At 39.9% G+C, this 26,856-nt stretch overlaps 1 protein-coding gene across 2 annotated transcripts in view; it reads right to left on the bottom strand.

Moving 5' to 3' along the window:
• Positions 1–2,030: 2,030 nt before the first annotated feature.
• Positions 2,031–26,856, bottom strand: part of LOC124856172 (inter-alpha-trypsin inhibitor heavy chain H3-like) — a 29,840-nt gene continuing 5,014 nt past the window's right edge. The window contains exons 4-22 of one of the 2 annotated variants that reach the window (XM_047346411.1): positions 26,384–26,538; positions 26,135–26,239; positions 25,829–25,991; positions 25,624–25,734; positions 25,392–25,520; positions 25,159–25,275; positions 22,854–23,022; positions 22,631–22,756; positions 12,479–12,660; positions 12,190–12,375; positions 11,952–12,091; positions 10,759–10,919; positions 10,078–10,113; positions 9,900–9,971; positions 8,005–8,118; positions 7,709–7,910; positions 7,246–7,418; positions 5,139–5,250; positions 2,031–5,056 (exon numbers count right to left, since the gene is read on the bottom strand). In XM_047346411.1, the coding sequence (XP_047202367.1) occupies positions 4,918–5,056; positions 5,139–5,250; positions 7,246–7,418; positions 7,709–7,910; positions 8,005–8,118; positions 9,900–9,971; positions 10,078–10,113; positions 10,759–10,919; positions 11,952–12,091; positions 12,190–12,375; positions 12,479–12,660; positions 22,631–22,756; positions 22,854–23,022; positions 25,159–25,275; positions 25,392–25,520; positions 25,624–25,734; positions 25,829–25,991; positions 26,135–26,239; positions 26,384–26,538 (2,592 nt within the window). In that variant the 3' untranslated portion in view covers positions 2,031–4,917. Of the gene's footprint in view, positions 5,057–5,138; positions 5,251–7,245; positions 7,419–7,708; positions 7,911–8,004; positions 8,119–9,899; positions 9,972–10,077; positions 10,114–10,758; positions 10,920–11,951; positions 12,092–12,189; positions 12,376–12,478; positions 12,661–22,630; positions 22,757–22,853; positions 23,023–25,158; positions 25,276–25,391; positions 25,521–25,623; positions 25,735–25,828; positions 25,992–26,134; positions 26,240–26,383; positions 26,545–26,856 lie in introns of both variants that reach the window. The other variant, XM_047346410.1, reaches the window with a different exon arrangement.

Genomic DNA, 26,856 nt, shown 5'->3' with positions numbered 1-26,856 from the left:
AATTGATGGGAAGATGGATGGGGCCAAATACAGGACCATTCTGGAAGAAAACCTGTTGGAGTCTGCAAGAGACCTGAGACTGGGACAGAGATTTATCTTCCAACAAGACAATGATCCAAAACATAAAGCCAAATCTACAATGGAATGGTTCACAAATAAACGTATCCAGGTTTTGGAATGGCCAAGTCAAAGTCCAGACCTGAATCCAATGGAGAATCTGTGGGAAGAGCTGAAGACTGCTGTTCACGAACGCTCTCCATCCAACCTCACTGAACTCGAGCTGTTTTGCAAGGAAGAATTGGCAAGAATTTCAGTCTCTCGATGTACAAAACTGATAGAGACATACACCAAGCGACTTGCAGCTGTAATTGCAGCAAAGGGTGGCGCTACAAAGTATTAACGCAAGGGGGCCGAATAATATTGCACGCCCCACTTTTCAATTTTTTATTTGTTAAAAACATTTCACACATCCAATAAATTTCATTCCACTTCACAAATGTGTCCCATTTGTTGTTGATTCTTCACAAAAAATTAGAATTTTATATCTTTATGTTTGAAGCCTGAAATGTGGCAAGAGGTTGAAAAGTTCAAGGGGGCCGAATACTTTCGCAAGGCACTGTATATCATGTTGTCATATATTATAAAAATTAAGCACACAGAATGATGTATGTTATGAAATTATTTCTGTTGTTTTTGATGATTCTGACTTACAGCTAATAAAAACAAGACTCCTAAATGATGTTTCCGGTCAGAAATGTCAGCCTACTGAAAACTACGTCCATGTATTGCAGAGCATATGCACTCAATAGTTGGTCGGGGCTCCTTTTGCCTGAATTACTGCATCAGTACAGTGTGGCATGGAGGCGATCAGCATGTGGCAGTGGTGAGGTGTTACGGAAGCCCAGGTTGTTTGTCTGCATTGTTGGGTCTGTCGTTAACTCCATGATGACAGGCCATAGGCAGTATGCCTTTTTTGTTGAAGAACAATGGGTGTTTGGGGCTTTGAGCTGGCAAACCTTTCAGTACTTCATTTGTTTCTGAAGAAAAACATTGTTTCTGTTCCTGTCTATAACAGGATAGAATTATCTGTTTTTAGGTTCTATGCCGTCTGCATATTTTCTTTCTTTTGGGGCATCCACAATAAAATGCTATAGCTGTTTAGTTGTTTGGGTCTCCCTTTTCTGCCGCTGTATAGTGTATGTGTTGATGCAAAGGTCTTCTGCTTCCTTTCTGATTGTCTCCCAGTTTTCATTTGTGCATATTTCTGCTATAGCAGTGATTAGCATGGGCCAGGTCATTTGCTGCTACTAGACTAGACTACTAAATTAGGAGACTGATCAGACATGAATTCTGAAAATATCCTCAAAATTATAAGATAAAGAACAAACTTCTTTTATATAAGTGAACCAAGAGTTTAACTCTTTTCTCCATTTCACATTTTTCAGGTGAACAAAGTTGGGCAGCCTAGCCATAACTACTGAGAGAGTTTTTTTGACAGTGCGTATGGAATCTTCGTGGCATGCCCAGAGGGTGTCACTAAATCTCTTCAGGATGCTCATCCCACTGACAAGTACCTCCTGCTTTTTCAGAAAAAGATCATGAACTGACCTGCAAAAAAACAGTATGAGACATTTCCAATCTCTCAAAAACATCGACAACATGTACGCAGTCTACTAGCACAAGTTTCAGCCTGTGAGCAGTGGCAGTGAATGTACACATATGCAAGTTCAATTCCTGTTGCATGTTGTTTTTTACTCAATTTATAATAATTGATTGGGTTTTTTTTTTACATTAGTTGTGTTTTGTGAGAAATGTATCACAAGAACCGCATGTTAAAGAACATTAACTTAGATTTAAAAGAAAATAATAATCTAATATTTCTTGGGAGTGCTATGTGGGTGCTATGACCTTTCCAGTGGGAGCTATAGCACCCCCTAGCGACCCTCTGACACATCCACTGGCTTGAAGTCATCATGTTTTCATTCGTTTAACACTTTTTATGATGCAGTTTGAACGAAGATAGCAATTTGTCAAAATCAGTGTAATTTTTATTCAATGTTGTGGTACAGCAGTACTACAGCGAACATTTGTAAACCTTTTAATCACAGCAGGGAAACATGCATTTCGACACTGTCAGCATTTATAAAAGAAGAATTTAAAAAATCAGGGTTGGCTGCTGTTACAGTACGGGCAAGCTATAGGGCCTCAGGCAAGTTTTACCTGGGTTATAAAAGATATAAAAACACAAGAAAAATTACTGAACCAGTGTCTTCTTCGTGACCAAAAAGTACAGAAAATATATCGATCCAACTAAAGAGCATTTGTAAGAACTTTGTCCTTAAAAAAAAAACACTCAGTTTCTATCATCTCTTCACACCACAAAAACTGCTGGGTTATTTATTTAAGTTTTATGCTTTCAGGATAGGAGTTGAAAGTCAAAAATTGTGACCCAGTTTGCTGGGTTAGCCAAGAGACTTCAAAGAGTCTCTTCATTCTTCACAGGCCACCATTTTGTAATATACAATGAACTGTTTGCACTTCACTGAACGTCTTCCAAAGGATTAAATAAGAAATGGTAAGAAGGTAAAATGATACAGTACAATAATCTTAATGTCAGTGAATTGATGTTAATGACTTTAGTTCGCTCTAGAGAACGGGTTTTTTCACTTGAGTTAACATTTCCTTTTTAGCTGCTAAGTAGTTAACACGAACTATTGCTAGCTATGTTCAACATTTGCACTTTGACCAATAATAATAAGAATTGGTCATAAGTCAATATAGTCAGGCAATATTCCAGTGGTATTTAGAGAGTATGAATGTTGTTATTTAATAGTTGTTTACAAGACTCATCATAGGATGCTGGTCATTTGTACTTGTATGTTGTTTCATACCCAATGTTGTCAACTCTTCAACAACTGTTTGCTGTCCCAAATGTCATCATCACTTAATTTGTGTTGTTTACCATGTGCATGTAACTGTAATACTATAGCTGTGGGAGACTGGAATAACATCATGGAAGTGACAGTAACTGACAACCTAAAAATGACTTGGCTGCCTTAGAGTGCTATGTGATAGAGGAAGGGTCCATGGCAGCATCTGTTCTCTATGCTCATTAAGAAGTGTAAGAATAATAAATAGAAAAAAGTTCTAGTTACCTGCTGTTGTTCAGCCCCTTCTTAAAAAACCTCACCTTGATCCTTCAATTTTATTTAATTTTAGAAAAATGTCTTATTCTTCTTTTTTTCCCTAGGTTTTTGGAAAAAAAATGTTTTTACCCAACTTCTACCTTTTTAAAGAGTAATGGCATCTTTGAAAAATTTCCGTCTGGCTTTAGATTAGGAGATAGTACAGAGACCACTTTATACATAATGTACATAATGATATAGCTTTGTCTATCAATCAAAAGTTCCCTGTGGTTCTGGTTTTGTTGGACCTCAAAGCAGACTTTGACATAATGGATCATTCTGTTCCGCTATGTCTGTATCCGTGGCACAGCACTGAAGTGGTTCACTTTTTATCTGACAGATAGAACTTTCTCTGTCATGATTAATAATTTTACCTCTTCTAGTGCTCCTCTTTCATGTCCCCTAAGGCTCTATTCTTGGCTGTCTTCTATTTTCACTTGATATGCTGGCATCTGGAGCTATTATAAATTGGCACCAGTTATCCTTTCACTACTATGCAGATGATCTCCAGATCTATTTGTCTTTAAAGCCAGGTTGCAGTAATACTCTCCATTCTAATGCATTGCATTACTGGAGTGTAATGCTGGTTGAGTCAGAATGTTTTGTTTTTCAATAAACAACAAACTGAATGTATTTTATTTGGCTTTGACTTTTAATCTAAAGAACATTGTTAACAACTTAGGGGAAAATTGTAATGCTCTATTGCACCTTTTCCATGGGTTCTACTTTGGCCAGCTCCATTTCACGCAGCCTGTTTTGCGACAGTTTCTATTACTGCCTTCAGTGGAAACACAACAGGTTTCCTGCTGAGTAGAGTGAAGTTGAGCAGAGTGGACCTGTGCGGCACTGGAATCGTGAATTGAAAAAAGGCATATGTTGGTGACTCCCAGTTGAGCCTAAATCCCTTGTCCAGAATATAACTGCCTGTCTTTTAACTAACACCTCCCTGAGGTGCGCACATTACCCCTGTTTTATATTCTTTATACCAGCTTGCTGTTCATTTGAGAATTGATTTTAAATGTTTACTGTTGATTTTTAAAATCTCTTAATGTTTTGTGCCTCCTTATTTATCTGAACCTTTAAGTGTTTGTGTACATGGCTGGTCCTTGAGGTCATCTAGTCAGCTTTTAATGGATGTTCCGAGGACTAAGCCTAAACACTGGGGTGATTGGGCCTTTTTGGTGGTAGCACCCACACTCCTGAACCTGTGTCTTTGACATCTTCACGCCATCACCAAATTGGCCTTTTAAAAAGCAGATTAAAGATGCATTTGTTCAGAATGGCTTTAAATATTCCTCAGCATATTTCTTTTTAACTAAATTACTTTTTTTCTGAGATCGTTTTGAGTGTTTTACTGATTTTATTGCTATTCGCTTTGGTCTCCTTAATTGGATGTTTTAAAGGAGTTTATTAATAATTAAATGAATGAATTAATACATTTTTGGCACTGAAAATCTAACCCAGTAACCTGGATCCAAAACCATAGATCATTCCTGTTGTGCTGAATCAACCAAGTCCTGAATCGGTCCAGAGCTGGTAAAATAACCCAAATTGGGGAAATTTTAACCCAGCAGTTTTTAAAATGTTTAGAAAAGTTCTTATAATCCTTGAAGTTGTCCACAATATTTGAAAAAGATTTTTCTTTGCATGAGTGCCAAGCTGAATTTCTCCATTATTTTTATGAATTTGATTTTTATCATATTAGTAGTGCATATGGTTGTACTACTTGCTTTCAAACTGTTGTAAAAAGGCCTGACACAATGTAGTCTGTTGGTGCTCCATCGATGAGGCCTGACCCGTTACTGTGAATGAACCAGCAGGGAACATTTTTGCCGTCCTTAATGTCCTTTCTGAAGTCTCTCTGCCAGCCTCTGTGAATCCAGGAAAACAGGTCAGGATGACTGAATCAGGCGGCCAATGCATGCATAAAGCTATACCCATTCATACACTTACCTGGTTACATTGAGCTGTTGTCCTTTTGTAAACATGGTGGCATCTGGTTTTTCTGGAGATTCTCCAGGGCGTATGTCTGTCACTTCATATTCAATGCCGTGGTAAAACTGACCTAAAGGACATTTTAAAGTAAGCACATTTATTTTCAAATAAACACTTTGTAAATAAAGTAAGAAAATTTGCATCAGGTTGATTATTTCGGTCTTATGGTCAGGCCAGGCAAGTGCATTTGTAAAGCATCATTGATATACAGGGAAGTTAAATTCAGTTCAAATTCAAACATATTTTACTCGTACTTGTCGCCTTCCGCTTTATCTGTGACCCGGTCGGGGGGGCAGCAGACTCAGCAGAGATGCCCAGACGTCCCTCTCCCCAGACACCTCCTCCAGCTCCTCCGGGGAAAGACCAAGGTGTTCCCAGGCCAGCCGAGAGACATAGTCCCTCCAGCATGTCCTGGGCCGTCCCCTGGTCCTCCTCCCGGTGGGACATGCCTGGAACACCTCCTGAGGGAGGCGTCCAGGACACCCTCATGAGGACCACACAAATGAGGCACATGACGTTGCCCAGTACGGCGGGGCCGGGGTCCCACCCTGGAGCCAGGCCTGGGTTCGGGACCCATCGGAGAGCGCCTGGTGGCTGGGTTGCTCCGCGCGGGACCCGGCTGGGCCAAGCCCGAAGGAGAGACGCGAGGCCATCCCCCAGTGGGCCCACCACCTGCAGGGGAACCGTGAGGGACCGGTGCAAAGAGGATTGGGCGGTGGACAAAGGTGGAGACCTCGGCGGCCCGATCCCCGGAGGCAAACATATTTTAATTATCCCAAAGGGAAATTAAATGTTGTTGTAGCTCATTTTATGCAGATTTCTTTAAATAATAATTTGAAGTTCTTTACAGGAAAATAAAGTAATTGTAACGATGTCCCTTGGCAATCAATCTTATATAGTTAGAAACCATGTTTATTTTCTTTTAAATAGTCAGACATTTGGGAAAGGGCTGCAAGGTGGTGCAGCTGTTAGCACTGTTGGCTTGCAGCAAGGAGGTCCTGGGTTCAAATCCAGACCTGGGGTCTTTCTACGTTCATGTTCTCCCTTTGCATGCATGGGTTCTCTTCAGATACTTTGATTTCCTCCAGCAGCACAAAAACGTGACCAGTTTGGTTAACTGGTTAATCTAAATTGCCTGTAGGTATGAATGTATGCATGGCTGTTTGTTCTGTGTGTCTTTGTGGTGCCTTTTGACAGCTGGAGAGGCACCAGCTCCCCTGCAAGAATAAGTGGCTATTGGCAATGGATGGACATTTGGAAGGAACATGTAGGTTAAGCAGCAGAGTTGAGTACGTGACTTATGAAAATTTCTCATATCCCTTCTGCCAATGCCACATAGCTTATTTTTCTATTGACTCTTGGTTGCTTCTTGCTTATTGGGTTGGATGATGAAAGTCTGAAGAAAGAGGGCATGTTGGAAATTAAAACATTCCTTCATTTAACAAACAAAGGTCTCAGTTGCACCTGGAAGAACTGTACACAACCACGGCTGCCTGGCATATCCTCCTTAAACTGATATGAGATTCTGGAGGTAGTCTCATATAAATCCCGCTCTGTGGGGGTGAGGACTGACATCTTAAAGGGGATCACGGCCACCAATACTAAAGATGTGGGATTCCCACTGGTTAAAAAATCTTATTTTGTTATCTCTCTGCATTGAGCTTGCCTCCAATGAGGATACGCTTGTTTTTAATGAGGGGGATGCCACCCTAAATCATCACACTGCCTCCACCAAAAGTTGTTTGGCATTGGCAGAGAGAATTTAACAGTTTTTTAAGTGGGTACAACCCACAACTCTGCTGCTCAACCCAAATGTGGAACCATTTAAGAGAATGGTATAAATAAACTTTGTAATTACATTGTAGCTTATTGAGGTGTACCTATACACACACAGGAAATTAGATGCACTTTTCTGAATTTATAGCTGTGCCAGATCTACATGTACACCTGGTTTTGTTGTGTTTACACTTTGCATTTAACAGGATTGCTATAACACACCTGAATAAATTCATGAAATTGAATCGTACAGCTCTTCCAGAAGTGCAAAAACTACATCATGTTGTACCTAGCAAGCCATGAACAGAAGGGGATAGAAGATGGGTATCCAGGGTGTAGAAACCAAGGTAGTCCCGGTGGTACGGATGCTTCTTCCACACTTTGTGGAGCAGGATCACAAACTTAACAGAGCCCTTCAGTGTTACAGTCAAGCTGCTATCTTTGGTTACCAGAACATCCACACTGAAACAGAACATATTAAAGACTGTCACAATCCTGATCTGGAGTATTTATTTAAAAGAATTATAATAATTAAAAAAACAGCTTCTCCCTAAAACATGGAACTAAGCCAGTAACAAGTTGCCGCAAAGACAGTTTCTAATCATATTGATCCAGATTTTGCCACCTTGTTTGTATAATATATCTTACACCATAACTGAATTATTAAATTTAAAAGGATGATAAAAAGGTCTCAGCTCATGAGTACTCTGAATACCTGGTATAAAAGATAAACCCCTAACTGCATCACTCACTTGGGTCCTTTCAGAGAGGCCGTATCCGTCCACAGCAGCTTGACCTCTTTGCCATCCTGTAAGACTGAAATATCCTGAGTGGTCACCTGCAGCCTTACCCCCAAAGTCTGTTGGATGATGCCGAAACGCCAAAAATAGGTGTTCATTTTCCCATTGGGGGGAATCTTCTTGTCTCCGATGATCTGGCCGTTTACAAAAACACCTGGGGAAACATGATGGGAATTGGTACAGGAAGGACTGAAGTTTACACCTAAGGAAATGAAATAAAGGCTTATATTTAGAATTGGTTTGCTGACCTGATTCTCGATCTCGGACCAGATTAAAAATGGTTCCTGGTACATTGTTGATGTTGAAGCACAGAGAGTCGTTTCTCTCAGGAAGCTCTATTACGAAATGGGGATCCCCAACCACAGCAAACAACAACATATACAGTGGCAAATACAATTAAAATGGATTAAAGGTTCTACTTATAGTGATATTTCAGGATTCTTGAAGCGAGCTTCTACTTAAAGGTTGCGAGCCGTTGCTGTTGTACCTGCAGTAGATAACTCTATTTGAGTCTCCAATTAGTATATACTCAAATTAGTTTAAAACTAACAGCTGAGAGAGATCAAAGCAAAGTTCTTCTGCCTCTGAACAACTCCAATCTCAGAAACATCATCGCAGTTTATGCGAATGCTATTTTATGAAGCTTTGAGTCGTTGCAACACTTGCATTGGGTGTTTATGTCCACAGATGCTGATTTTGAGAGGGTGCGTCAACATTGATCATCATGTGTGCAACAAATACTTAGAACAGAACATTTAAACTGTTTCCAGTCAATAAGTACCTAAAAGAAAAATTTGTCAGACAAATAAAATTTAGACAAACTGTTAACTGTTTGTTACACCATTTTACTTTCCAACCAGAGTAACTGATATGAACACTTTACATGTATTGTTCTTCATACTTAATACGGTAAGATCACTGGTTGGCACATCATCTCCCACCTGCATTTCCTGTGTAAATAAGTGTCAGTTTCTTTGAACCACCCGGTTCACCTGTTAGTTTCAATCTCTGGGACCATCTAACTCTGATGTACTCAAAATGAAGATACCTGGAAAGTTTTGTAAAGCAAATGACCTTAAACCAAAATCTCACTTCAAGAATCATGAAATATCTCTGAGCAGCGCAGGTTTTTCATGTGCAGTAGGCACCCCAACTCAGCGCTGAGAACAGAGAGATCAGCCTTTGTTTACACTCAATCAATATGGGGTGAGGCACAAGTTATCCTGTAAAATATTTGCCTCTTTAAGCTGGAGTGTCTTAGTTCTTCCCTTAGCTTCTCCCAACCATGAAATTTCAAAGAATTGCGTTTTCACAAACTAGGACCATTTCTGTCACAATGCTGGGTGTGGAGAGAGATAGACAGAAAGGCTCTCCTGGGGAGCCATTCTTTTAAGAACTGCCCTTCTCTTTGAGCCTTTCATCTGCTGGTTATTACCACGCTCATGTTTTATGTACACAGATACAAAGTAAAACTTTGGAATCAAAGTAAAGTAAAGTAAAACTTTGGATTGGTGGAAAGTGGATAAAAGTTGTATTTTTGTCTTCTACTGCTATTACAACATAATGTAAAACTCTCATTTTTGAAACTATACACAAAAACAAAAAATGTTTAGTAATTCTGGAGAAAACAGACAGTGGGAAGTGCAGAAGTATTTATCGTATGAGAACAACAGACATCTGTAAAAATGATGTCAGGTGGACCATTCATACATTAAAGCCACTAACTTTACTTTGTTTGCTCTGCAACTATGAGGATGTTAATAACCTTCCAGATAAATATTTAAAGCCAATTTCTCTTTCTAGCACAAATCAAATCCACATTTGGACAGACAGTTTTATAGAATACATATAGTACGTGTAATACATAAACAATATATTCATCTCCAATATCTTCTGGAATTTTTTTTTAAGTTTCCAGAACCTAGAGCAGACAGCCAAGGGCGGATTGACTCATATTCCAACATCCAGCTAAGTTACATGGTACTGTAAACTGGAAATATAGTGAAATATAGTTTATGTGATCTCCTAAAATGATTATGATACTGTGATAAATTCTTGACAGATAAAGCATTTATCTTCCTAAAACTTAACTGATTGACAACTTTCAAAGATTATTCATTTGTATATCATCAAATGTTCTTACCGAGATACACTGGATGCGGTGCAATGGATCCTCGTGCATACTGGTGAGATGCAACTGCTGGCTTTAACATACCTTTTAAGTTTGCAATACAATGAAATACAAGTAAATGCCAATTAATAAATTATTAGAACTAACTGGGTTTTTTTTTAATCTTTATTTTACAAAAGAGTCACCTTACCCATTGGTCTCAGTCTTTCTGCTTGCTGTCTTTGCTCTGTCAAAAAAACAACAACAGATAGACTACTGATACGTTTTTACCTGAAAATACAGGAGCAAAACATGTGGAAAATGTGAATCTATGTGACAGCTGCTGAATGTACCACAATATGATTTTAGTCAGTCATATTCAGTACATTAGAATATGCAGTCTGTTGAGGCTCGTTTTTCCAATTAGTATCTTTATTTCAAAAGTATCTTTTGAAAAAAACAACTTCAGAAGGTGTTTTACACACCTTTTATTAAATACATTTTTTTATTGGTCTGATGGAATATTCTAATCTTAATTGTCATTTCTGTAAGTGGAAAATCATCAAAATTCACAGAGGTACGAGCTACAAAACATCAGTCTGTGTGTAATTAATCTATATAATGTGTTTCAGTTAGTGAAGTGAGTTACTAAAAAAATAAATGAACTTGTATGTATGTATGTATGTATGTATGTATTGAGTCTTATATGTTATAGGCTAACGGACAACAGATGAAAATGATGTGTCTCGCTAACTCCATCATGTTCACATCTGTACCTGTTACTGATGTTTATTAATGTGCATGTCTCTTTCAAATAAATACATTTAAACTTGATTCTTCAGCAGAAACTTGACGGAATAAAAAAGAGGGGAAAAAATGCCTCTTGTTTTACCCTCGGTCAGTTTGTCCGCGATGAGAGGGCTATCTGGCTCATCCCCTGTTTCAGGCTTGGTGACCACCATGGATGTGAGAGGAGTGACAAAGCTGTACTGCAGGGACATTTCTAGGGCCTTGGCTGTGGCGTTTGCTTTTTCATCTGAGGCACCAGTCTTACTGTGATGAGGAAAATACTTGTTGCCATGAAAAACTTAAACAGGAAATCATAATGGCACCATTGTAATCCATATTACATATTATTTGCAATGGCTGACTAATATAATTTAGCAATACCTTTCAAAACATAAACAGGGAAAATCAGTGTTAAACATGTAACTAATTTTCTCAGCAAATATGTTTTTAATGTACCTGTAGAGATGAAATCCACATTAGATGTTGGTAACAACCTAAGTAATCCGCACAAAGAAATCAGCACAAATAAATCCAGAAATTAAGTTATGTCTAATAAAGAATTCAATAGTTAGTAGAAAGGCCTTTGTTGGTATTGACAGCTTTGACATATCTCCTGTCACAAGAATCTAGTTGCATATATTGCTCAGGTTCTGAGGGCATTTTCAACCCTTCAATTTTCTTTTGATTTAACTGTTCCTGTCAGAACTCTTACATGGAGTATCTGGTTGTGGTTCATAGTGAATTGATGTTGTTTCCATTTTCACATTATGCCCCCAAGAGGTGTTCATTATAACCTTCAGAGCATAAGAAATACATCTCTAATGAGTGCCATTAGCATGGCACTCAGAGATGTTAGTTCAGGCTTTTTAAAGATCAGTGAATGGCCAGACAACTGCAATCGGTGCACCCCTAGAAGAAAGTAATAAGAGATACTTCTTAGTCTGCTGTTTAGCAAATGGAAATAATTTCCGTAACCCCAACCGACCAAACACAGGAAAAATGTATGTCGATTTAAAGTCAGATTATAGAAGGTTATATTTCTTTTTAAACAGGGTATGCAAATATCTGGTATCAGCTGTGTTTCCTGTCCCATTCCACTTTATTATGCATAACTTAATTAACTTCTTTTGATTTCCTTGTAAGTCTGGATTACTTGGGTTACTGACATCTGGTGCACATTTCACATCCATACGCCCCTTAGAAATATACTGACTAAGACAAACTGATGCATCCAATAGTTATTTTCATTGTTTCCTATATTTAGAGAACTAATATCAGTATCATTTTGTAACAGACCTCTTTTCCAGTAACTGTTGGATGGTGAGGTATGCCCACAGACGCTCAGTGAAATCTCCAAAGATGTAAGTCTCATCGGGGTACATCACATTCCAGTCAACAATAGTGGCCTGACCTTGCACATTGAACTTCTCATCAAGCTACAGAGGAAGGAACAGATACAGAGAAGATATCCTAAATAAGACCAATGAAGATCCATCTAAATACTTTAACATTGTTTGTAATATTTATTTCTTACCCCCTGGCCAATAACTTCGACCAGGAAGTTGTCTAAGTTGTCGTCCGTCAGCCGACCTGCCACCACAATCTCTGAGCCATTAAACAACTGAGGAAAGTGACTGGTGGTCACATAGTCAACTGCATTGTCTGGATATTGCAGGTCTACTTCTAAGAGCAGCGGGCTGGACACTTCGTCATAGAAACCCTGCAATTGAATGCAAACAAATGCATGTATAAATGCACACATTTTTCAAAAAGATAAATATACATTTCAGCCACAGAGAACACAACTAATTTAAACACTTCACCTGGAGCTGAAGTGCAGCATCTGAAGCTTCATAGATTCTGCGAGCCAATCCTTTGTTCTGTTTGCTCATCACATCCAGGAAGCTGTAGTCCACATCATTTCCAAATCCAAGACAGAACAGAGACATGTTTCCCCCAATGGCAGAATGCATATTTTCCTGGATGTTTGGGATGTGAGACTCTCCTTCAGATGCACATGTGAAATGCAAAAATTTTATAAAAAATAGAAAGTACCAAACTACATATTATTCCCTTGTATTTTTTAAGTATAAACTATTTTGTCTGAGTCTATTACATCCAAAATCTAACAAGTGTCTTTTTATACAACAGTAGGCTAATCTGGAAAAATAGCCTACAGTTGCTAAACTTACACAGAGTCATAGCTCTGTTGAGCCATCCATTCCCTTAGCTCTCAGCAGTCATGACTTTATGGGATTCTTCCAAAATAAAATTGATTCTATTAAAAAGAAAATCTTTGACATTCTCCCGAAGATGATTACTTCATCCTCAGCAAGTGAGACAACATTGGAAATAACTGCAGAACCTGATTTGTGTTTGGACTGCTTTGATCCTGTGGAGCTTCCTGAGTTATCAGAAATATTAGCTTCATCTAAACCTTCAACGTGTATGTTAGACCCAATCCCAACCAAATTATTTAAGGAAGCGTTCCCTCTGATTACCAGCCCCATTTTAGATATGATTAATCTATCTTTACTAAATGGATCAGAACCACAGGCTTTTAAGGAAGCTGTAATTAAACCTTTACTTAAGAAACCTTCGCTTGATCAAGATGACTTGAAAAATTACAGACCTATATCCAATCTTCCATTCTTATCTAAAATTCTTGAGAAAATAGTTGCTAATCAAATGTGTGAGCATTTACACAGCAATGACCTGTTTGAAGAGTTTCAGTCAGGTTTCAGAGCTCATCATAGCACTGAAACAGCTCTACTGAAAGTCACTAATTATATTCTTATGGCCTCAGATAATGGACTTGTGTCTGTGCTTGTCCTCTTAGATCTCAGTGCTGCATTTGATAAATAATATTCTCTTAGAAAGGCTGGAATATGCTGTAGGGATCAGGGGAACAGCGATAGGCTGGTTTAAATCTTATCTGTCTGACAGATTCCAGTTTGTTCATGTAAATGATAAATCATCTTTAAACTCCAGGGTTAATTGTGGAGTACCACAGGGTTCAGTACTTGGGCCAATTCTCTTTACTATATATATGCTTCCAATAGGTAAAATTATCAGGCAGCATGGAATAAATTTTCACTGTTACACTGATCATACTCAGCTTTACTTATTCATAAATCCTGATGATCCCAACCAGTTAGATAGACTACAAGCATGTCTAGAAGACATAAAAACTTGGATGACTTTAAATTTCCTACTTCTAAATTCAGACAAGACAGAAGTTGTCGTCTTTGGACCGGAGTCTTTAAAAAAGAAACTGCTTAGTCAATCACTTAACCTAGATGGCATTAAATTGACCTCCGATAATAAAGTAAAAAACCTTGGTGTTATTTTTGACCAGGACATGTCATTTAAATCCCATATTAAACAGGTTTCTAGGATTTCCTTCTTTCATCTCCGGAACATTGCCAAAATTAGAAATATCCTATCCAGGAGTGATGCTGAAAAACTAGTCCATGCATTTGTTACTTCAAGGCTGGACTATTGTAATTCGATACTATCAGGATGTCCACAAAATGCAGTTAAAAGCCTTCAGCTGATTCAAAATGCTGCAGCAAGAGTTCTGATGAAAATTAAAAAGAGAGATCATATTTCCCCTATTTTAGCTTCCCTTCATTGGCTCCCTGTTAAATCCAGAATAGAATTTAAAATTCTCCTCCTCACATATAAAGCCCTTAATGATCTAGCTCCATCATATATCAGAGATCTGATTGTTCCATACATTCCTAACAGAGCTCTTCGTTCTCAGACTGCAGGTTTACTGGTGGTTCCTAGAGTCTCTAGAAGTAGAATGGGAGGCAGATCCTTTAGTTATCAGGCTCCTCTCCTGTGGAACCAGCTCCCAGTTTTAGTCTGTGAGGCAGAGACCCTGTCTACTTTTAAGGCTAGGCTTAAAACTTTGCTTTTTGATAAAGCTTATATTTAGAGTGGCTCAGGTTATCCTGAGCTATCTTCCTTATTTTTTACCTCCGTCTTCTTCCCTCCCTGTTGGATGGAGTAAGGGGGAGTCAGGTTTGGCCTAAACCGGCTCAGTTATGGTTGAGGTGCATACACACCCTTCATTTCTGCTACCTGTATGACCCCCTCTCTTTTCCAATGGTTATGGTCAACCAAAGTCTGACAGAGAGAGGTATCCCAATCGTTGTGGTTTTTAGTATAACAATGGCCATCAGTGGGCTCTAGATGGACAAACTGTCTACTTTTAAGGCTAGGCTTACAACTTTCCTTTTTAATAAAGCTTATAGTTAGAGTGGCTTAGGTTATCCTGAGCTATCTCTGTAGTTATGCTGCTAAAGGCTTAGGCTGCTGGAGGACATAATGACCACTTTCACCCTCTTCACCACATTCTCACACTACTCTCCAATTTTGCATTATTTGTTGTTATTTCAGCTTCTAACTTTATGTTCTCTCTCTTTTCTCTTCCTAGAAGCTACAACTGGCCTGACTCTGTGTCTACTTGTGACACCTTTCTGGAGAAGGGCATCGTCCAAGCTTCTGCTGCCAACAACTTAATGCTCACCTTCTACCGATGATACACTTGGCCCTGTCTTTAAGTGTTTATCCCTATTTTTCTCCTAGACGTCTTTGTATTCGATTTGGATTTTATGTGAAATACCAACTCAAATAAACTTTTATTTATACATTGCTTTTCAAATTTAAGGCAACCTAAGGATTCCGAATCTAAAAAGTGCATACACAATATAAATTGTAGACGTACACGTTTTCTCAAAACAAGTGAGAAAACGTGTACGTTAAAAACTAAAAAAAGCATCAAAAGAAAGCAACAACACAGGGAAACTGATCAGCATTAAAAGGGATATGGATGGAGCTCAACACAGGGTAATCCAGGAAGAAGTACAAAACTACTTGAAACAAGGTGGGAGCTCACTATCCCTCAGGGCGAAAACTCTAAGCAGACAGTCATAATGAAATGGGTAAAAACAAGGCATACCCATGTGTTGGAATGGCTCAGTCAAAGTCTATATGTGTGGAATGATTTGGAAACTGCCATTCATAGACAGTCCTCATCCATTCTGACTGAGCTGTAGCTATTTTACAAAAAACTGTGGGCAGAATCTTTACTCTCTATATGTGCAAGACGGGGCTCCACGAAGGGCTTGACCTGAGAAACGTGGAACGTGGGGTGAATCCTCATGGAGTTGGGTAATCTCAGTCGTACAGCGACAGGGTTGATGATCTTGGAGATTGGGAAAGGTCCAAAAAAATTGGGGTGCCAATTTCCGGGATTCTACCCTTAATGGGAGGTCCTTGTCGGAGAGCCAAACTTTCTGCCCCACCTGGTACTTAGGGGCAGGGATCCGTCTCCGGTTGGCCGCTCTTGACTGAACCAGTGACATTCTGATCATCGACCTCCTGGCCTTTCTCCATATTCTTTGGCACCTTAGGGCAGCCTCTTGGGCGGACGGAACATTAGCTTCTCTCTCCTGAACTGAAAACATGGGTGGCTGGAAACCAAACACAACATGAAAAGGAGACAAACCAGTGGCACTTGATTGCATAGAGTTCATGGCATATTCAACCCAGGGCAAATTATGTGACCACTTGGTCGGGTCAGACTCACATAATATACGAAGTTTGGTTTCAGCTTCTTGGTTGGCTCTCTCGGTTTGGCCATCAGACTGAGGGTGAAACCCTGAGGAAAGACTAACAGAAATTCCCAACAACGAACAAAACTCCTTCCAGAAACGTGACACAAATTGGGGTCCTCTATCGGAAACAATGTCATTTGGAATTCCATGGAGCCTGAAAACTTCTCGGGTCAATATCTCACCCATCTCCTTAGCAGATGGAAGCTTCTCCAAGGGCACCAGATGAACCATTTTTGAAAATCTGTCAATTATGGTTAGTAGTACAGAGTGACCATTAGAAACCGGTAGACCTGTCACAAAATCCATCGCAATATGTGACCATGGGCGAGGGGGAATAGGCAAAGGGTGCAACAACCCCGCAGGGGGGCGACGAGAAGGCTTGGCTTGACAACATTGAGTGCATTCAGCAACAAAGTCTTTGACATCCTTGACCAGCGATGGCCACCAAAACTGAGTTCGAACTGTCTGAATGGTTCTGCTGATTCCTGGATGACAAACTAAACGAGAGCAATGACAAGACTCCAGTACCTTAGGCACAAGACGTTCAGGGACAAAACAGCGGTCAGGTGGACATGATGGTGGGATAGGCAGATTTCAAATGGCTTCCTGGACCTCCCTTTCCACCTCCACTCGGGACACAGACAACCTGACGGTTTCAGGAAGGATAAACTCCTCTTCACCCGCAGACTGAGATTCTTCAGGCTCTTGAATCCGGGATAGGGCGTCAGATTTGCCATTTTTACTCCCTGGCCTGTAAGATAGGGAGAAATTAAAACGACCAAAACACAAAGCCCACCTAGCCTGTCTGGGGTTTAGCCGTTTTGCTGATTTCAGGTACTCCAAGTTCTTATGGTCACTCCACACCATAAACGGCTCCTTAGTCCCCTCCAGCCAATGTCTCCACTCTGTCAACGCCAACTTGAAAGCCAATAACTCTCTGTCTCCCACGTCGTAATTCCGCTCAGCCTGTGACAGAGTCCTTGAAAAGAAGGCACATGGGTGAACATGATCATCCTCACCTCTTTGGCTTAATGCAGCTCCGACCCCAGTGCTTGAGGCATCCACCTCCACGATAAACTGTCTCTCTGGGTTAGGAGACTGTAACACTGGAGCTGACGTGAAAAGTTTCTTTAACCTATTGAAGGCCTTCTCTGCATCCTTATTCCACACAAATTTCACCTTGGAAGAGGTAAGAGCGTTTAGGGGAGTAGCAACCAGGCTGTAATTTCTAATAAACCTCCTTTAGAAGTTTGCGAAGCCCAGAAATCTTTGAAGCTGCTTGCGATCAGTTGGAACAGGCCATTCCAATATGACCTTAATCTAGGAGGGGTCGACAAGCACTTGATCTGGGGAAATGATGAAGCCCAAAAAGGAAGTGGTAGTTATGTGGAACTCACATTTCTCTGCCTTGATGAACAACTGGATCTGAAGACGCAGGAGAACAGCTCTGACATGTTTTCTGTGGGTTTCCAGATCTTGAGAATAAATCAGTATGTCATCAAGATAAACAAATACGAATTGACCCACCATGTCTCTTAGAACGTCATTGACCAATGACTGAAAAACTGCAGGAGCGTTAGTAAGTCCAAATGGCATGACCTTGTATTCATAATGGCCGTAGGCGTGTTGAAAGCCGTTTTCCACTCATCTCCTTCTCTGATTCGGACCAGATGATATGCATTCCTTAGATCCAGCTTAGAAAATATCTTGGCTCCCTGGATCTGATCAAAAGCTGTGTTCATGAGTGGTAAGGGATATCTATTTTTAACTGTTATGTCATTAAGGCCTCTATAATCAATGCATGGTCTCAATGAACCATCCTTCTTCCCAACAAAAAAGAAACCAGCACCTGCAGGAGAGGAAGAGGGTTGAATGTGTCCTGCCTTTAATGCCTCATCAACATAACTCTTCATGGCCCTGTGCTCTGGACCAGACAATGAATAGGTTCTGCCTTTAGGGGTGATGTGCCAGGAAGCAAATCAATAGCACAATCATAAGGTCTATGGGGTGGCAGAGCTGTGGCCTTGATTTTATTAAAAACCTCCTTTAAATCATGGTATTCTTGTGGTACCTTGGATAAATCCGGATAGGTCTCCTCAACCTCATTCTCCACACTGACGTCCGTAGCAGCAGACAAAAGACAGTCAGCGGAACATGACTCAGACCAACCCAGAACTTCTTTTTTCTTCCAGTCGATGTGAGGAGGCCCCTAGGACTACAGGAAGCTCAGGTGAATTAATGATCATGAAAGTAACTTTTTCTTGATGATTACCTCCAACTGTTAAGGTAATCTCCTCCGTCCTGAGATGTGAATTGTTCATGCTGTGACCATCCAAAGCTAGCACGTTTATTGCGTCAGCTGACAGAGTAAGTTTTATGCCGTTCTTATTTGCAAATGTTTCGTCCATGAATTCAGTATCTGCTCCTGAATCAATAAACATGGCCCCCTGGAGAGACAAAGAAGAGGTTTGAAAATGGGCAGGAAACAAGAAGGAGGAGGCAGATAGTTGACTTCGGCTCAGTAGAGACCTCCCTTCCTCTGCTGAGCCTCTCCTTTTAGTGGACACCTGAGTGCTAAATGTCCTTTCTCTCCACAATAAAAACAGAGCTTGAATCTTCTCCGATGATCTTTCTCCTCAGGGGTAATCTTGGTTCTGCCCAATTGCATGGGCGCACAATTATCATTTTCCTCAGTGAGAGGTGACTGACTCCTTCTCTCATACCGGTGTGCAGAAACCTGAGTTAATGATGAGCGACCCTTCTCATGGCGCTTCTCCTCCCTTCTCTCTGCCAGCCGAATATCAATGCGAGCAGCCAAATCCTCGAGTTGTTTCAGGGAAGAAGGATAGTCACGGGTCGCTAGCTCATCCTTGATGTCTTCGTTTAATCCTTTCATGAATGCATCCATTTGTGCTGCCTCATTCCAACGGCTCTCTACAGCCAACAAATGAAAGTCAATTATATAGGTCGAGACAGGCTGATCACCCTGTTTGAGGGACAATAATCCTCTTGCGGCCTCACGACTTGGAATGACCGGGTCAAAAACTCAAATGAGTTCCTTGGAAAAAGTTTCATAAAGATTACAAGATGCAGACCTGTTATGCCATTCAGCAGTTCCCCACTGTTTTGCCTTTCCTGCCAGCAGAGATAGAACAAACGCCACCTTGGAACGTTCAGCGGGAAAGGATGACGGCTGAAGCTCAAAATGAATTTCACACTGAGTTAGAAAAGCTTGACATTGGTCCCCTGAACATCTCAGGCGGAGAGAGGCGTGGCTCCCTTACCTCTGCTGTTGTCCGTGTTACTTGGGCGTGGTTTCTTTGTGACAGTGGTGGCTCGAAGACAAGATTGCCAGAACGTACTGTGGAAATTATTTCCTCCATGCCGGAACTCAACCAGGAAAGGGTCTCATCAACGTGGGTACGCCACTGTTGTGCTGGCGATGGGTCCATTTTTGGCCAGATTTTTTCTGCTATGAATCAGAAAAAGGCGGACCCAAGACTCAGCCAGACACATTACTGAAAGTTTAAAAGGTTTATTCAGCCACAGGAAAACGTCACACAGGTAACACTCCTCACAGCTTCCAGGAATCACTGAGGCAGAAAGAGGGATTCGTGACTCCACAGCACAGGTAAGAAGTGACTCCAGGCTGAATAATCCGAGGGCTAGGCTGGCTCAATAATCCAAGGACAGAAACAGGGTCAACGATTGGAACAAGAGGCGTTAGGCAAGGGGCAGGCAGAGGCATAAACCAGATGCAGGAAACAAGGTCGACAACCAAAATCCAAATAGTCCGACAGGGAGCAGGCAGAGGCATAAATCCAAAAAGGCAAGGCAAGGTCAAGAACAATGATCAGACAGGAAGGAACGCTGGATATTTACTCACACAATGGCTTTCAAAAATCTGGCACCGTCTGCTTGTCAGAGTCAGTATATATCAGGGAAGACACAGGTGCTTGGCATTCCACAGATTGCACTACACTGCAGCAGCCACCAGGTGCATCTAATCTGCTGATTGCAGCCAGGGAGACAGGGTAGAGCAGACGTGCCAGAATCATAACACTTTTCGCTTTAGTGGCAGCAAAAATACTCACTTAGGGGTGCTGAATTCAAAGCATGATACACCTTTCTGATTTTATTTTATTCCTTAATATTTGATTTGTAATATTTTGGGTTATGTTCTAAAGGGTTTTGCCATATAAGTTCATATTCCTGTGCTTATATTTTAATTGGTGTTTTTCATGCTTTTTGTTGTACAGGTCCTTCTCAAAATATTAGCATATTGTGATAAAGTTCATTATTTTCCATAATGTCATGATGAAAATTTAACATTCATATATTTTAGATTCATTGCACACTAACTGAAATATTTCAGGTCTTTTATTGTCTTAATACGGATGATTGTGGCATACAGCTCATGAAAATCCAAAATTCCTATCTCACAAAATTAGCATATTTCATCCGACCAATAAAAGAAAAGTGTTTTTATTACAAAAAACGTCAACCTTCACATAATCATGTACAGTTATGCACTCAATACTTGGTCGGGAATCCTTTGGCAGAAATTACTGATTCAATGCGGCGTGGCATGGAGGCAATCAGCCTGTGGCACTGCTGAGGTCTTATGGAGGCCCAGGATGCTTCGATAGCGGCCTTTAGCTCATCCAGAGTGTTGGGTCATGAGTCTCTCAACGTTCTCTTCACAATATCCCACAGATTCTCTATGGGGTTCCGGTCAGGAGAGTTGGCAGGCCAATTGAGCACAGTGATACCATGGTCAGTAAACCATTTACCAGTGGTTTTAGCACTGTGAGCAGGCGCCAGGTCGTGCTGAAAAATGAAATCTTCATCTCCATAAAGCTTTTCAGCAGATGGAAGCATGAAGTGCTCCAAAATCTCCTGATAGCTAGCTGCATTGACCCTGCCCTTGATAAAACACAGTGGACCAACACCAGCAGCTGACACGGCACCCCAGACCATCATTGACTGTGGGTACTTGACACTGGACTTCTGGCATTTTGACATTTCCTTCTCCCCAGTCTTCCTCCAGACTCTGGCACCTTGATTTCCGAATGACATGCAGAATTTGCTTTCATCTGAAAAAAGTACTTTGGACCACTGAGCAACAGTCCAGTGCTGCTTCTCTGTAGCCCAGGTCTGGGGAATGCTGCACCTGTAGCCCATTTCCTGCACACGCCTGTGCACGGTGGCTCTGGATGTTTCTACTCCAGACTCAGTCCACTGCTTCCGCAGGTCCCCCAAGGTCTGGAATTGGCCCTTCTCCACAATCTTCCTCAGGGTCCGGTCACCTCTTCTCGTTGTGCAGCGTTTTCTGCCACACAATTTCTTTAACACAGACTTACCACTGAGGTGCCTTGATACAGCACTCTGGGAACAGCCTATTCGTTCAGAAATGTCTTTCTGTGTCTTACCCTCTTGCTTGAGGGTGTCAATAGTGGCCTTCTGGACAGCAGTCAGGTCGGCAGTCTTACCCATGATTGGGGTTTTGAGTGATGAACCAGGATGGGAGTTTTAAAGGCCCCAGGAATCTTTTGCAGGTGTTTAGAGTTAACTCGTTGATTCAGATGATTAGGTTCATAGCTCGTTTAGAGACCCTTTTAATGATATGCTAATTTTGTGAGATAGGAATTTTGGGTTTTCATGAGCTGTATGCCAAAATCATCCGTATTAAGACAATAAAAGACCTGAAATATTTCAGTTAGTGTGCAATGTATCTAAAATATATGAATGTTATATATTCATCATGACATTATGGAAAATAATGAACTTTATCACAATATGCTAATATTTTGAGAAGGACCAGTATTTAGCTTTCTAGTTCATCCTTGTGATGCTTATACTTTGGGTTATTCTTGTTAGTATTCTTTGTTAGAATATTACCAGCATCTTTAAGTTTTAGTCATGGTTTTGCTTTCAGTCTCTGCCACAGTCTCTAATCAGATTAATTCAGTACACATGTGCCATGCCAATCAGTTTTTTGTTTTCACCTGTGCCATCCACTTTATATAGTCTGCTCTGTTTATTCCTCCCTGATATATACTATTTGCCATGCCATGCCTTGTCATGTTTATTTATGTCTGCCTCTGATAATTTCATGCCCAGATGTAAGTTTTCATATTTTTTTGTTTTTGTCGACTCACCGTTCTGCTACTGCCAGTACAATTTTGGGTCCACTATAAGTACCACTTCTTGACATGTATGAACTACTTTGTCCCAGTCTATCACATAAAAGCTAATTTAAGTTCTACCATGAGAATGTGTGAAAAAGTTTAAGGGATATATATACATTTTTGCAAGGCCTCATTTCAGCAAACTTAGCATGCTTACCAGAATTTGGCATTCCATCAGTCAGTAAAATGATCATATCGATGCTTCTCTCAGGTAGCCTGTTCTCCTGTCTGTCTTTGATCAGCATATTTATCCCTTCCAGCATTGCAGAATTGATATCAGTAGCTTGACAACAATAGGAGAAAAATCTGTCAGTTTATTAATTCCGTCATTAAAAACATGAAGTGTGGTATAATAAGCCTTCACTTTTTGTTGTTCTGACCTCCTCTGTCTACGATATTTCTGACATAGATCTTGGCTTCAGCCACGCTTTCCTTAGTTGCTTTGGTGAGAGACTCCTTCCAAGATGAAACACTGGAGTCGAACTCGATGAGAGCAAAGTGGTCCCCTTCATTGAGGTCCTCTAAAATGGCCAGCAATGCCTCTCGTGTCTGGAAAAATTCAGAGATCAACATGCATCCACCCCAGCACTGACACAGCAGCTTTCACAATTAAATCTCTGCCATAAATGCCTTTAGACAAACGCACCTGTTTTGAATTAGCATGATATGAAATCTTTATTTAAAGGCATTTACTTATTTATTATTGAACTGCAGCAAATAGTGACATCTTGGGGTCAAACAAATCCCCATGCCAACTTCTTGTTTCACAAAAATGCATTTTCTGTCCAACAGATAACATAAATTTCCTAAACATTTCTGGGACTGGAACTGTGTGCTTTGGTCAGATGCAAAATAATTTAGGTAGGTTTGATATGAAACAGTAAGAGAATATCTGGAAAACAACTCATGACCACTGTTAAGTATGGTTGTAGACCTATGATGCTGTGGGACTGTTCCTCTCCTAAAGAACTTGAAATCCTTGTTAGAATTCATGAAGTTAAAAACTCTTACTAGGAGAGTCTAAATATTACTCTTGATCCTACAGGTGAAAAAGTTCACCAGATACAAAAACCTTCTTCCATGGCTGTCTCAGTTCCCAGACCGAAAAACCCTAGAAACCCTGTGCAGTGAGAGAGGATCTAGAACTCTGGGCATTCAAGAGCAGGAGTTTTAATGATGGTGCCTGGGGGACATTTGTAGCCCTTGGAATAATTTTGTATAGTCCCTGACTTCAATAATTAATTGTAAAGAACAAAATTGGCCAGCCTGCACAGATGGACCAAAGCCGATGTAAGAAAAACATTTGGCTCGAATGTTTTCACTGTATGTTGTACCTACCTTTCAAATTATTAGAATGGTAGGCACAATACTAAGTATAATGTTTTATTAATCGTGTTTTTTTTTGCTTTCATATTAATTTAAATGCAAACAGGACGACAAACATCCAGTGACTTCTACTCAGAAGCAGATTTGGGCCCACACATTAACCTTTGCTAAATGCAGCATACATTTTTGAAGAACAACTCATACCCTGTTCTTGTTGCTGAGCAAAGACTTAACTTGTTTTTTAAACCAACAAAAAACAGTTAAAAATTCTAATATTTTAAAAGCTTTTTTTGTGCTCAGAATCCACAATAACTTAGACAGCCCTTTTTTTTGTTTGTTTTATTGAAATATTACGTTCCATTTATGGCAGAACAGTTATTAATATTATTATTATTATTTTGAATTTTTAATTGAAGAAAAGAATCATATTTGTGGCCAGCTAATACTTTGAACTTGATAATTATGGCTCTTGTGGATAAATGCTTGGAGAAATATGCAAAGACCTCTCTTTTTCAAATGCTCTACTGCTACACCATGCGCCCATGCACCTTGGAGACCTATGCTGCATGTCTCCCCCTCTTTCCACCCCACTTCCTCTCAGCCTTCTTTGAAAAAAAGCAAAAATAATGGCTACTAGTATTGCAAAAAAAGAAAATTAAATGCCTTCCTATAAGAAAAAGCAGGCTATACAGAGTATATATACATAACATGATCTGAAACAGTTATTTGTAACAGTCAGTCTGGGATTAAAGCCTCAAGGATGGAAATAGCCTGTGCTCTTCTTGAGTATCACGGTAATATAAGAAAACATACAATAATAATAATGTACAGTACACTAATTCCATGTATTTCTCTTACTTATGTATCTATAAGCAGGTAACTGTAACAGATATGTAATAATAAGATAGATAGATAGATAGATAGATAGATAGATAGATAGATAGATAGATAGATAGATAGATAGATAGATAGATAGATAGATAGATAGATAGATAGATAGATAGATAGATAGATAGATAGATAGATAGATAGATAGATAGATAGATAGATGATAGATAGATAGATAGATAGATAGATAGATAGATAGATAGATAGATAGATAGATAGATAGATAGATAGATAGATAGATAGATAGATAGATAGATAGATAGATAGATAGATAGATAGATAGATAGATAGATAGATAGATAGATAGATAGATAGATAGATAGATAGATAGATAGATAGATAGATAGATAGATAGATAGATAGATAGATAGATAGATAGATAGATAGATAGATAGATAGATAGATAGATAGATAGATAGATAGATAGATAGATAGATAGATAGATAGATAGATTGATTGAAGAATTTTCACCTGTGCCATCTTTCTGCCGGACATCGACCCACTCCTGTCGATTACAAACACCACATTCTTAGGCACTCTGGGTAGGTCAGGGGGAGCAAAGAAGTGCACAAAGTAGCCATTCACAATCTAGAGGGAAACAGAGTCATAACCTGCATTAAATACCTGAATAAATGTCTGAATGCAAAATGAAAACAGTCAAAGAACATAAAGCTTTGAACGTATTACTTGGGTTATCCCTATACCTGAATGTCCCCAAGGCTCCCCTGTCTGTCCACATCATACTTAATGATGAAATCACCATCTATCAGTGTTCCATCACAACCTGCACACTTTCTCTGCTGCTCCACAGTTGGTGAAAAAGAGATCTGGGCCTGCCAAGAACATAAACACACACAGTAAGACATTTTTATTGAATGTAAAACACGAAGGGAAACAAAGATCATTTAAAGACTTAAAACTTCAAAAGTCAGTAACCTTTTTGTCCGTGACTGTTTTCTCCACCAGAGGGAGCAGCTCGTTGGAAAGGAAAGTAGCTTGGGCGTCAACGTAAGACAGGCCCTGAGGCTCATAGATATTTGCCAAAATCTGTTTCAACACAGGCAAACACAGAGACTCTGTTTGTGAGCACATTCATCAAATCAACAAAAGGCAGGATTAATTTTATTATACAATGATTCACCCGAAACTGCTGAACCAGACTTTTGGGTTTCACTCGGATCTGAATCTCATACTGGCCCAATTTCCTCTGAAGGAGCTCCTCGTAAGTAAGGATGAAAGTCACGTTGCTTTCAGCTGCAATGCTGACTGACACAGAAAACATCTCCATCTTCCTTCCAGAAGCCCTGCAGTAAACACACACACAGGCATCTCTATCCGCTGCCAAGGCTAAAAACCTAATATCTAGATCAGTACAGAGTGGCATTACTGGCAATACTTGTACAAGCAACTCTTGTTTGTGTTTGTAATGGTGTCTTCCTTGACTCACTTGACCAATCCCGCTGTCTGTCCAGATGAAACAGCCTTCTCGTATTGTTTCTTAGCTTTCTCCTTTTCCTTCACCTCTCCAACATACACCTTGCCTTCAATTTCCCTGAGAAACACAAGAGGACATTGTTCACTTTAACAATATTCATTGCTTGTTTCATCAGAAATGACTACCTACAGTGTCGATACACATTATTTTTGTTGGTTATTAGTTTTTTTAAGAGATAAAATAGAACAAAATCTAGCTTACATGCTGAAATTTGTGATAAAGGCAGACTTAGGGAGCTCCACTTCAAAGAAGATTTCCTTTGATGAGTTGGCTCTGTTTAGAGCCACCGAGGTTAGGACGGTGTGGGCAAAGCGGGACGTCACAGTGCAGTCCACTGTCACACTGTGCACTTCCACCTGTGGCTGGAAGGCAAGGAACAAGGAAAACCTTTTATCCAACATGTAGATATAAGCAACCATATGGTTGATATTAAAATTATAAATACAAAGTTTTTCAGACTGTTTGAATTGCTCTTTGCAAAAGCATTCAGACCCTTTGAATTTCTTCACCTTTTGTCACAATGCAACCACAAACGTTTGTGGGATGCATTGGGATTCAATGTGAAAAACGCATAATAGCACAAAATTGTAAAGTGAAAGGAAAATAACACATGGTTTTAATGTTTTTTTAACATAAAAGTCTGAAAAGTGTGGAGTGCTTGTGTATTCAGCCTC

Source organism: Girardinichthys multiradiatus, chromosome 20 (assembly GCF_021462225.1).
Source record: "Girardinichthys multiradiatus isolate DD_20200921_A chromosome 20, DD_fGirMul_XY1, whole genome shotgun sequence".
Taxonomy (NCBI): domain Eukaryota; kingdom Metazoa; phylum Chordata; class Actinopteri; order Cyprinodontiformes; family Goodeidae; genus Girardinichthys; species Girardinichthys multiradiatus.
The sequence above is the reverse complement of the archived record's forward strand: the minus strand, read 5'-3'. Positions and strand labels throughout refer to the sequence as shown.